The sequence below is a fragment of the Anomaloglossus baeobatrachus genome, chromosome 7 (assembly GCF_048569485.1).
Source record: "Anomaloglossus baeobatrachus isolate aAnoBae1 chromosome 7, aAnoBae1.hap1, whole genome shotgun sequence".
NCBI classification, from domain to species: Eukaryota; Metazoa; Chordata; class Amphibia; order Anura; family Aromobatidae; genus Anomaloglossus; species Anomaloglossus baeobatrachus.
In genome coordinates, this window is record NC_134359.1 from 224,746,270 (window position 1) to 224,758,472 (window position 12,203).

Genomic DNA, 12,203 nt, shown 5'->3' on the forward strand with positions numbered 1-12,203 from the left:
TACAAAAATATGGCGAAGCCCACATAATTTTTTCAGGGGGCAAAAAACTTCTGCATACAGTCCTGGATGGAGTATGCTGAGCCTTGTAGTTCTGCAGCTGCTGTCTGTCTGTACGGAGAAGAGCAGACAGCAGCTGCAGAACTACAAGGCTCAGCATACTCCATCCAGGACTGTATACAGAAGTTTTTTGCCCACCAAAAAAATGACGTGGGCTTCGCCATATTTTTGTATGCTAGCCAGGTACAGCAGGCATCCACGGGCTGCCTCCAACCCCCAGTTGCCTATTTGTACCCGGCTGGGAACCAAAAATATAGGGAAGCCCGTTTTTTTTAATTATTTCATGAAATAATTTTAAAAAAAACGACGTGAGCTTCGCTCCATTTTTGTGTCCAGCCGGGTACAACTAGGCAGCTGGGGATTGGAATCCGCAGCACAGGTTAGCCCAAGGTTTCTGGGCGCCTCTGCTGCGAATTGCAGTCCGCAGCCGCCCCAGAAAATGGCGCTTTCATAGAAGCGCCATCATCTGGCGCTGTATCCAACTCTTCCAACAGCCCTGAAGCCGGGTGGCTTGTTGGGTAATTATGAGTTAATACTGGCTTTGTTTTACTAGCTAGTATTAAGCCAGAGATTCTTAATGTCAGGCACGTTTGACCCAGCCATTAAGAATCTCCAATAAAGGGTTAAAAAAAAGACACCACACAGAGAAAAAATACTTTAATAGAAATAAATACACAGACACATTAGAGACTCCATCTTTATTACCCCCTGTCAGCCCTCCACGATCCATGGTCTTCAGTCTTTCTCGTTCAACAAATGCAGCTCTGCTCCATCACTGCTGAATGGGGGAAGACGCTGCTTCCCGTGCAGAAATCACTCCGTGATGGCTGCACGGAAAGCAGCTTGCAGCCTTCACGGAGTGAGAGATCAGTGCTGCTGGCTGCTGGCGGTGACAGACGCGTTAACATAGAAACAGGGCTCCGATCATGTGATTCCCGGAGCCGCGGTTAGCGGTGACGTCACCGCTAACTGCGTTGCTATGGCAACGGTGATCTCCGTTAATGACCGGCTGTGTCAGCCGGTCCCTAACGGAACGGGGAGTCGACCGTGTGCTACAGCATGTCGCCGGTACACGGCGATACACAAATGTGCACCGTGTACCGGAGAGATGCACTCGCAGGTCCTACATGACGCGTCATAGTCATGTGACCAATCTGTAGCCAATGAGATAATAGCCACGTGACTGGTCACATGGCTATTTTGACGTCACAATAGGTCCTGCATCACTGCTGGCAGTGCCGGTCACCGGGAGGATTCAGCGATCATTGGATGGAATAGCGGCAGGAGACAGAGTGCAGGAGGGATCGCGGGGACCGGTAAGTGTTATGGCAATGTTTATTAACTGTATGTGTACATTTATAATGCATTTTTATGTGTTTGTGATTGCCTCCCATTATAGCCTATTGGTTCGAGTTCGGTTCGTCGAACGTTCGACGAACCGAACTCGAACGGGACCTCCGTTCAGCGAACCGACCTCGAGCCGAACCGCGACCGGTTCGCTCATCTCTATCCATGAGATGCTCAGAGCTTGGGCTATTTTTTTTTCATAACCTAACCCTGCTTTACTGTTTTCCACAACTTTATCCCTGACCTGTCTGGTGTGTTTCTTGGTTTTCATGATGTTGCTTGATCACTAATGTTCTCAAACAAACCTCTGAGGCCTTCACAGAACAGCTGTAATTATACTGAGTATAAATTACACACAGAGGGACTCAATTTACTAATTAGGTGACTTCTGCAGGCAAATAATCACTCAGGATTTTATTGCGGGGTATTAGATTACAGGGAACTGAATACAAATGCTTATTACAATTTTTAGATTTATACGTTTAAAATATTTTGAAAAACATGTGCCATTTCCTTTAGTCTTGACAGATACTGGCTACTTTGTGTTGGCGTATCACATAAAAGCCTAATAAAATACATTTAAGGTTGTGGGTGTAACGTGAAAAAAAATGTAGAAAAGTTCACGAGTTGTGAATACTTTTTCCAAAGCACTGTATGTAGAGTCTGGCTCCCAAGTTCCAGAGCTCTGCTCTCAGGAGCGCGGGGAATCCCAGCAGTTGGGTGCCTTAATGATAAGTAAATTATCCCCTATCTTTGGAAAAATCCTTTAAGAAATGCAAAATATGTCTGTTCTTTGTATATTGTCTCTGCACCACTTTACACTGGACATTCTCTATGCACAAATATCTGCTAATTCTGAAGTGATTGGACATGAGAAACGCAATTTGTGCTGCCTTGGTCTGGCATCCTGCCTGGTCTTCCGTCTTTAGCCGGTCTTCACTTCGGCATCTTGCATCTTCCGCCGCCTTCCTGGGCATTTCTCGCAGGACCTAGTTAGCACCACAGGCACCCAGGATACGGGGCCAAGAATGCCGGCTGTGAAATGAAAGACCAGCTACCATGGAGGAGCGGGCAGAACGCCAAACTACTCACCTCTAGTCATTATTATTAATTATTTGGTCTGTTCATACAGAGCCTTATATATGATTTTGTATCTCTGTAGGATGTATAGTATGACCATCCCTCATGCCACTCTACAGCGCATTCAGCAGCGAGATTCTCGAATCAGCTGTCTTTCCATTGGGTAGGAAGGTAATTGCTTTACTGTATTTTTAAATATGTAAATGTATCTATTATATTAAATATCTATCTTTCACATTGTAAAGTTTTTATTTTATCAAAACGCTAATCACTGCGCGTAAATAAGCAGATTGCACATTTCACAAAACATTTGTGACATTTTCCAGTTTTATGCCAATGTCTCAATATTTTAAAAAATTAATTTATTCCATCCAAGCAGGGATTTTTTTAAGTAGAAAAGGATTAATATAGAAAGGTTTCCATCTGCAATATTTACTTGTGGCTTCAGGTGACTTTTTACAATAAGATGTCAGTTTCTGGCCATAAGTGCTCATTCCGACGAGTGTATTACGTGTCCTTGGGTTGTCTGTATGCAAGATCAATAACATATGGACAGCACATGGATCAAGGCAAACCAGTGGTGTAGTTCAGAAGAACGTTTTCACAGATTTACTGATGGTGCGTGTAAAAAAAAAAGCAAAAAAAAAAACAACAAAATCGCAGCATTCACTAGTCTGACCCATGTCCTTGCACGGTCAGACACAGCCATTGCACCGTACATATATAAGATTATTTCAGTACAGGAACATTTTTTTTTAACATATCCAATTTTGGAAATTTTTATTATACCAAGATCCAGTGATTAAAATCTACTTACTCCCATTAATAGCCTGAGACACCGTGGTACACAGTGACAAGATGCCTCTGCCGTACATTGATAACTACAGGCTGCCATAATCTTGCTGAGATGCATGGAAATTGATTATATTAACAATTTCTTTTTATGAGTTAAGCGGGCTTTACACGCGACAACATCGCTAATGAGATGTCGTTGGGGTCACGGAATTCGTGACGCACATCCGGCCTCGTTAGCGACGTCATTGCATGTGAAACGCACGAACGACTGTTAACTATCAAAATTACTCACCTTATCGTTGATCATTGACACGTGGTTCTAATCCCAATTATCGTTGCTGTTGCAGGACGCAGGTTGTTCGTCTTTCCTGCGGTAGCACACATCGCTGTGTGTGACACCGTAGGAACGAGAAAAATCACCGTACCTGCGGCTGCCCGCAATGAGGAAAGAAGGAGGTGGGCGGGATGTTCGGCCCGCTCATCTCCGCCCCTCCGCTTCTATTGGGCGGCCGCTTAGTGACACCGCTGTGATGCCAAACGAACCGCCCCCTTAGAAAGGAGGCGGTTCGCCGGCCACAGCGACGTCACTAGGAAGGTAAGTACGTGTAACGGGTTCTAGCGATGTTGTGCGCCACTGGCAGCGATTTGCCCATGACGCACAGCCGACGGGGGCGGGTGCTTTCACCAGCGACATTGCTAGCGATGTCGCTGCGTGTAAAGCAGCCTTTAGTGTGAATCGATTTGCACATCCCAGTCAACTGGCCACGATAGTGGTTTATGGTGACTGGTCTGGAACAGGTGTATAGCCGCTTACCTGACAGATTCTGCACCTATTCCTTTAATAGGTGACCTGGCGTGATGTCATCGTTGGGACACACATGTGACATCATGCCAGACTGCTTAGAGGGAACCTGTCCCCTACTCACCTACGGTCCAGTCAGATGGGCGTCGTCGTTTGCAGGTCCAGCGCCTCCTCTATGCTTGTTGTTCTCGGATCCAGCACCTCCTCTCTTCCGCCCATCACCGTTTTCCTTGCTGAGTGTGGATGACGCGTCCTACATCATCCACACAGGCCGGTATTGTGCTCCTGCGCAGGCCCGCATAGATCTGCATTGTTGAGGGCAGAGCAAAGTACTGTAAGGCACGGGCGTTCTTTGACCTTTCCCCGCGTCGGCGCATTACAGTACTTTGCTTTGCCCTCAGCAGGGCAGATCAAAGTGCGCCTGCCCAGGAGCACAATACCGGCTTGTGTGGATGACGTAGAACGCGTCATCCTCATGCAGCAAGGAGGACGGCAATGGATGGAACAGAAGAGGTGACGGACCCGAGAACATCAAGGATAGAGGAGGCGCCGGACCCGAAAAAAATGATGCCCGTCGGATTGGACCGTCCTGCAGGTGAGTAAGTGACAGGTTCCCTTTAATCAAAAGAAGAGCCACGGATGCAGTTAGATAAAAGGCTGATATCCTTCTCCCGTCCAGTGGCCGCAGACCACCGTTGTGGATGATGGACTAGGACTGCAAAAAGATTTGCACCAATTCTATTTGACCTTATATATTTCATATTAAAGGTGTTTTATAACTATAATTTCAACAATATTGAAATAATAAAAGAGGATTTATCATGGCACAGCCCTATTTCCTTTCCAGATGATCCCTGTAATGTATGGTAGAGTCAGAATCCTGAATATTCCACAGAACTAAGTGTATAAGTCATGTAACCACACTTACTTTATTTCAGTTTTTTTATTTTTTTTGTTACAGGTGATGAATGAACAAAACAAAAGAAAATCTATTCCTAATACTGAATTTGTAACGGTCGACGCTAAACATTTGCACTATTTCTACTATTCACAGTCGCACACAAGACTGACAAGTGTTCTCACATTCATGCAATAATAAGAAAATAATGTTATTGTGGGGAATTGAAGACAAAAGGGTAACGTCAAATGACCTCGTGTTACCTGCCGAAAGATGCATTATGGCTTTTCATACAAAACCAATAGAATGGGTCGGCACACCTGTTGGCATAAGTGCAATGTGTAGAGGCACATTCACACTGTGGACATTAGAAAATTACACAAGAGGCTTAAAATAAAAAAACAAAACTATAAAATAGCTGAATAACAGACATTGGAGAGATCACCTGTAAATATGTCATTGAGTCGACAGCTTGTGTTTTACTTCTTTTTTCCACTATTCTGGCTTTTCAGCTAAGTTGCCAGAACTTTCTTAGTTTCCAAAAGTGCCTCCTTTTTATGCGCTCCTTACACTCAGCAGAGAGGTTAGCACTTTTTAGACTTGGGCTATACTTGGTGATAGATTTAATCAGCTTTGGTCCTGTCACCAGTTTTTGCCACCTAATCTGAGAGCAGCATAACGTAGGGACAGAGACCCTGATTCCAGCGATGTGTCACTTACTGGGCTGCTTGCTGTCGTTTTGATTACGTTATTCTGCTCTCAGAACCTGGTGACGGATTCCCTGAAGTCTGTACAATTAAATTCCAATATAAGAAATAATTCTAGCAAGGTACAGTTGTGTTTGGCCATTGTCATCCATTTCTAAGCCTGCTTGGTTAATGTCTCTTTTCGGTGTCATAGTAAGCACTTATCCAATCTTGCCTCTTAATGCAAGCAGTTCCACAGGCACAAAAGAGACAGGGCCTGCTCACCCTCCTCCCCATCTACTATATACTGGATTACTCAGGGACTGAGAATGTTTTAATAAATCCTGCAGGCACGAAAGGTAGATAATAAGCCATAAAAGCCAGGTCCGCTCCCGTGTATCAGTCTGTCAGTTCATTTACTTCATTTTATGTTATGTGTATGTTACTCCTTTTCACATGTACTAATCATGCACAAGTACTTGAGAAAGATTTGTAAAAATCCATGGGGAAATTGTAATAGAAGCCTGAAAAATAAGTATTTTAAGGAATTGGATAACCCAAGATTTTAAATGCCATTAGTAGTGATGGGTGGACCCGGACTGTAAAAGTCCGGATCCGTGCGGTTTCAAAGGTCCCCGGGTGCCGGACCTGGGATTCCAGGTATTGATCAGGATCTGGCACTGGGAAATAAAAAAAAAATAAGAATGAAGCAAGCGCATCATGCTTACGGGGGCTCCAGCGCGGCTGTCCACTGCTTCCTCGGCCTCTCCTTCATTGCCTGGGTTGCTCCTCATTGCTCATCATCATGCACTGCTTTCCCAGTGGCAGACACACTGTCTCTCAGCGTTGGGACGCATCTGACTTCAGAAAACAGTGCAAATGGATGAGCAATAATGCGCGGCATCAAAACTGAAAGGGAAGCCTGAAAGTGGTGTACAGCCGAGTCAGAGCCTCAGTAAGGTCAGCGCGCCTGCTCCCATCCCTCTATCCCTTCTACCACTATTTTTAATCACCAGATTCTGGTCCTCATAGACTTACAGCTTTAGTAAAAATTAAGAGACCACTGCACAGTTTTATAAAACTCATCTTCTCTACATGTCAGACAGCCGTTCCATTCCAGTGTCAGTTGAATTCCAACCAGAGTCCACCTCATTCTACTTAATGTGCTTCTAATTAGGTGATCACCTGAACCAAATCTTATTTAACGAGGGAAAGTATAAAAAACACTGCTGTGGTCTTCACAATCCTCTTGCAATAGAACAAACTGGACCACAAAACAAGTGCCATTAATATCCCTAAAGTAATAGGAATGAAAAAGAAATAGCTTTTAACCATGACAAAGGAGTTGAAAAGTCTTCAGTGAGGAAAAGAAGGGCTCAATTCTGGCTTTGCTAGCAGAGGGATACAGTAAGCGTCATGTTGCCTCCATCCTTAAGATTTTTAAGACTGCAGTCCATTACATCAAGGTCAAGCAGCAGACATTGGGGACAACAAAGCTACAGACCGGCAGAGGGCGAAAGCGACTCTCCACTGACCGGGATGACCTTCATCTTATTCGAGTGTCACTCAGGACCGCAGGATGACATCAAGTGACCTACAATAGGAATGGCAAATGGCAGCTGGGGTGAAGTGCACAACAAGAACAGTTCGTAACAGGCTCTTAGAGGCAGAGGATAGTCACAAGCCATCAAACAAAGAAGAACTTACATTTTTGCACCAGGAGTGGCATAAGGTCACCCAAAAGCAGTGTGAAAGACTGGAGGAAAGCAGCCAAGACGCATGAAAGCTGGGATTAAACATCATGGTTATTCCATAAAATATTGATTTCTGATCTCTTCCTGAGGTAAAACATTATTATTGTTGTTTCTAAATGATTATGAACTTGTTTTCTTTGCATTATCTGCATTTTTTTTGTTATTTTGACCATTTCTCATTTTCAGAAAATAAATACAAACATTTTTGCTTGGAAATTCAGAGACGTTGTCAGTAGTTTATAGAATAAAAGAAACATTTACATTTTACTCAAAAATATAAAGAGAAAAATCAGAAAAACCTTGCAGTGGTCTCTTAATTTTTACCAGAGCTGTATATGGGGACTGAAATCAGCCCAGAACCAGATTTTAAAAACCGAATCTCCAGGATCTGCCGGTCCCAGTTATCTGCGAGTCCGCTCATCACTATCCATGAGTCATAAGAAAATTATTTATTGTTTAAATCAGGTTTTTGAGTTATGTTTTTGTTTTGTTTTTATTTTAATATCATGATCTTTATTAATAAACACAACATTTGAAATCTTGCAATTTTCGCACTGCACTTTGAGGTTTTTTTAGACTAGTACTACCAGTTCTTTCAGGAGTTTTCAAGCAGGCTCATTAACATCAGAGACAGGATTTTAAGCAGCTAACAACACCTTTATACAAAGCTGATAAAACAGACTCCATCAATCAGAACAGTTTCCCTTCCCTTCACAATGACCTTCGCACCCGCTCATTAGATACTTGCGTTGCTGCTAATGTAAGTTTTCTAAAAAAAAAAAAAAAGGAAGCTAGCCTCTAAAAATGCTTAGTGTGAAAATTGTAAGAATTCTGTTTTCTATTTTTAATATAAATTGTGGTATGGAAAAAATGGCAACATTTCTTTAAAAATACATTTAAAACAAAAAACCAATAGGCCATTTTCTGATGATAGCTTCCCTTTAATACTTAGTCCAGTTAAGAATACAATGATGAACAATCCAGGGAAACGAAAACCTCAGTGTATCAGTGCTCCAGTTGGTCCCTGACAGTGTTTGCTTACATCGACAGCAGTGACCAAGCGCACATGTGTGTGGCCATCACTGTCCCTGTAGTCACATAAAATGTACTCTAGCATCACCGCTGTGGCCAGACATTTTCTGCTATGGTCACCTATAGGTACAGCATTTCATCAATGCAAGAATAATAAAAACTGACAGGGACAAAGAGAGCATGTGCTCAAATTTGGTAGATGAGTAATGAAGGTTTGTTGTGTTTTTTTTACTGATACTTTTAGTTTCATACTCTTGTTAAAGTGCTTTAAACAGGGAATCTGTCCGCAGGCTTTTTCTAGGTAAACTGAAGACCGCATGCTGCATGGGTTAACATAGAGAATTCAGGGCTGCCTGTATTGTCAAGGTCCAATCTGTTGTTTATTTACTATGTTTGTTTAAGCAGCAGGACCCTTATCATTGCTTGGACTACAGAGTCACACACATGGTAGTCCGACACACCCCATGCTGTGATTGACACCTAACTGTCATTGGAGAGCCTGATGTGGGCGGGACAGTTCTCTCAGCTCTGCTACATGACTAAATCTAAAAATTCTGATTGTGTCAGAACAGCTGCAGCCAGTAATCTAAGTGATACATCGTTGGATTCAGGATCTCTTTGCCTACATCATGCTGCTTTCATATGAGGTAGCAAAAACCTGCTGACAAATTCCCTTTAAGGTTTTTATTATACAGCATTATTTTGGAACATTTGTAGCACAGGAGGAAGTTATAGTTCTGATTTTCATTACCACGTGGAGTGTTCTATGCACTGTAACATTATGTTTGCACTATATTGTATAGATTTGTAAATAACATTTTTTGTTTTCGTCCTTTATCTGCTGCTTTAAAATGTGAATTTCTATTAAGCACCTTTGGCAACTGACAATCTCTTCCTTATGCAAAAGCTGAAACAATTCTTAAGGTTTTGAAGCTCTTCAGTAGACTTGTGTTTTTTATTTGGTGATTGTATGTCCAGGTATTACAATAGTGATGGAACGATAAAATACTATACAATGTCCTGACAATCAGTCATACTTTATTTATGCCAGTCTATATTGTAGGGGGCACAGAGTGCTGGAAACCATCCTCTGATGGGATGTATGGACAGAAAGCTGTAGAGGAGTGATCCCAATAGAGTATGATTGTATCCTACAATGACCCAAAAGTATGAAGTGCACTTTAAAACCTCGGCAGATGCCAGCAGCAATGCAACCAAATTGTCAGCGCCAACCAAAGAATGATGGTGGGAATATTCAGGGTCTATTATTTTTCTTGTCTGCGCGTGTTATTTCAGACTTTTTTGCCATACTGAATTCACTGATTTTATGTTCTCACAATGTATAATAACATGTTACTTTTAGAATACGTTTTTTTCCAACTTTGTAAAAAAAAGATTTTTACTTTTTTTTTTTTTTTTTAAATAAAGGTTTCTAACAAATGAGTGAGCTGTGTGGTATTTCTATCAGATTCCCTGTGACAAAACAAAGCCCCCAGCGATCCTGCCATAAAATAAAGAACAAAGAGGTGCCCTGGGTGAAAATGATTAGATATTGCTGAAGGTAAAATATTACAGCATAGGGAGATGATACTTAAAGGGAATCTGTGCATAGGTTTTTACAATTTAATGTGAGAGCATCGTAATATAGAGCAAGGGATGCTGATTCCAGCAAAGTGTCACTTATTACACTGTGTACTTTGGTTGCAATATAATCAGTAGGAGATTATCACTACAGGATTAAGGCCCCGTCACACTAAGCAACATCGCTAGCAACATCGCTGCTAACGAACAACTTTTGTGACGTTGCTAGCGATGTTGCTGTGTGTGACATCCAGCAACAACCTGGCCCCTGCTGTGAGGTCGTTGGTTGTTGCTGAATGTCCTGGGCCATTTTTTAGTTGTTGCTGTCCTGCTGTGAAGCACAGATCGCTGTGTGTGACAGCGAGACAGCAACAACTAAATGTGCAGGCAGCAGGAGCCGGCTTCTGCAGAGGCTGGTAACCACAGTAAACATCGGGTAACCAAGAAGCCCTGTCCTTGGTTACCCGATATTTACCTTTGATACCAGCCTCCTCCGCTCTCACTCTCAGTGCGGCTCCTGCTCTGTGCACATGTAGCTGCAGCACACATCGGGTTAATTAACCCGATGTGTGCTGTAACTAGGAGAGCAAGGAGCCAGCGCTAAGCATTGTGCGCTGCTCCCTGCTCTGTGCACATTTAGCTGCAGCACACATCGGGTAATTAACCCGATGTGTGCTGTAGCTAGGAGAGCAGGGAGCCAGCGCTAAGCATTGTGCGCTGCTCCCTGCTCTGTGCACATGTAGCTGCAGCACACATCGGGTAATTAACCCGATGTGTGCTGTAACTAGGAGAGCAAGGAGCCAGCGCTCAGTGTGCGCTGCTCCCTGCTCTCTGCACGTGTAGCTCCGTGCAGTGGTAACCAAGGTAAATATCGGGTTGGTTACCCGATATTTACCTTAGTTACCAAGCGCAGCATCTTCCACGCTGCGCTGGGGGCTGGACACTGGTTGCTGGTGAGCTCACCAGCAACTCGTGTAGCGACGCTCCAGCGATCCCTGCCAGGTCAGGTTGCTGGTGGGATCGCTGGAGCGTCGCAGTGTGACATCTCACCAGCAACCTCCTAGCAACTTACCAGCGATCCCTATCGTTGTTGGGATCGCTGGTAAGTTGCTTAGTGTGACTGGACCTTAAGTTGTCTTGTCCCACACAGTCCAGCTAATCTTTATAACCCCGTCCCCACTATTGACCTGCAGCTTACTGACAATGTACAGTGTGCACAAAAAGTTGCCAATTAGTGGCATGGGTAGAGTTATACACATTCTAGGCACTGTTACATCTACAATAGATTAAACAGCAATTTCTATCAACCCTGCAACAAGTAGACTAGTAAGTGACACATCCCTGGGATCAGGGTCTCTGCCCTTACATTATGCTGCTGTCAGATTACATAGCAAAACATTCTGACAGATTAACTTTAATAAGTTTGACTCTAAAGGTCAAGTTACGCAGGGGATGGATATTTCAGCAAAACAATGATCCAAAACACCGCTCCAAATCTACTCAGGCATTCATGCAGAGGAACAATTACTATGTTCTGGAATGGCCATCCCAGTCCCCAGACCTGATTATCATTGAAAATCTGTGGGCTGATTTGAAGCGGCTGTCCATGCTCGGCGACCATCAAACTTAACTGAACTGGAATTGTTTTGTAAACAGGAATGGTCAAATATACCTTCATCCAGGATCCAGGAACTCATTAAAAGCTACAGGAAGCGACTAGAGGCTGTTATTTTTGCAAAAGGAGGATCTACAAAATATTAATGTCACTTTTATGTTGAGGTGCCCATACTTTTGCACCGGTCAAATTTTGTTTAAATGCGGATTGCACATTTTCTGTTAGTACAATAAACCTCATTTCAATCCAGAAATATTACTCAGTCCATCAGTTATTAGATATATGAAACTGAAATAGCTGTTGCAAAAACCCAAATTGTTATAAAGAAAAAAGGTTAACATTAATAGGGGTGCCCAAACGTTTTCATATGACTGTACATATTAGTCAATAGGTCCTGTCAAAACTGGTGGTTTAAGATGAGGTTAAAGGAAATTTGTCAGCAGGTTTTTGCTCCTCCATCTGAGAGCAGCATAATGTAGAGACAGAGACCCTGATTCCAGCGATGTGTCACTTACTGAGCTGTTTGCTGTCATTTTGATAAAATAAATGTTTTCTC

At 43.0% G+C, this 12,203-nt stretch overlaps 1 protein-coding gene across 1 annotated transcript in view; it reads left to right on the top strand.

Annotated features, from left to right (window-relative positions):
• Positions 1-9,826, top strand: part of CIITA (class II major histocompatibility complex transactivator) — a 116,975-nt gene extending 107,149 nt beyond the window's left edge. The window contains exons 20-21 of the mRNA XM_075317915.1: positions 2,567-2,655; positions 5,043-9,826. Coding sequence (XP_075174030.1) covers positions 2,567-2,651 — 85 coding nt within the window. The 3' untranslated portion in view covers positions 2,652-2,655; positions 5,043-9,826. The remainder of the gene's footprint in view (positions 1-2,566; positions 2,656-5,042) is intronic.
• Positions 9,827-12,203: the final 2,377 nt, after the last annotated feature.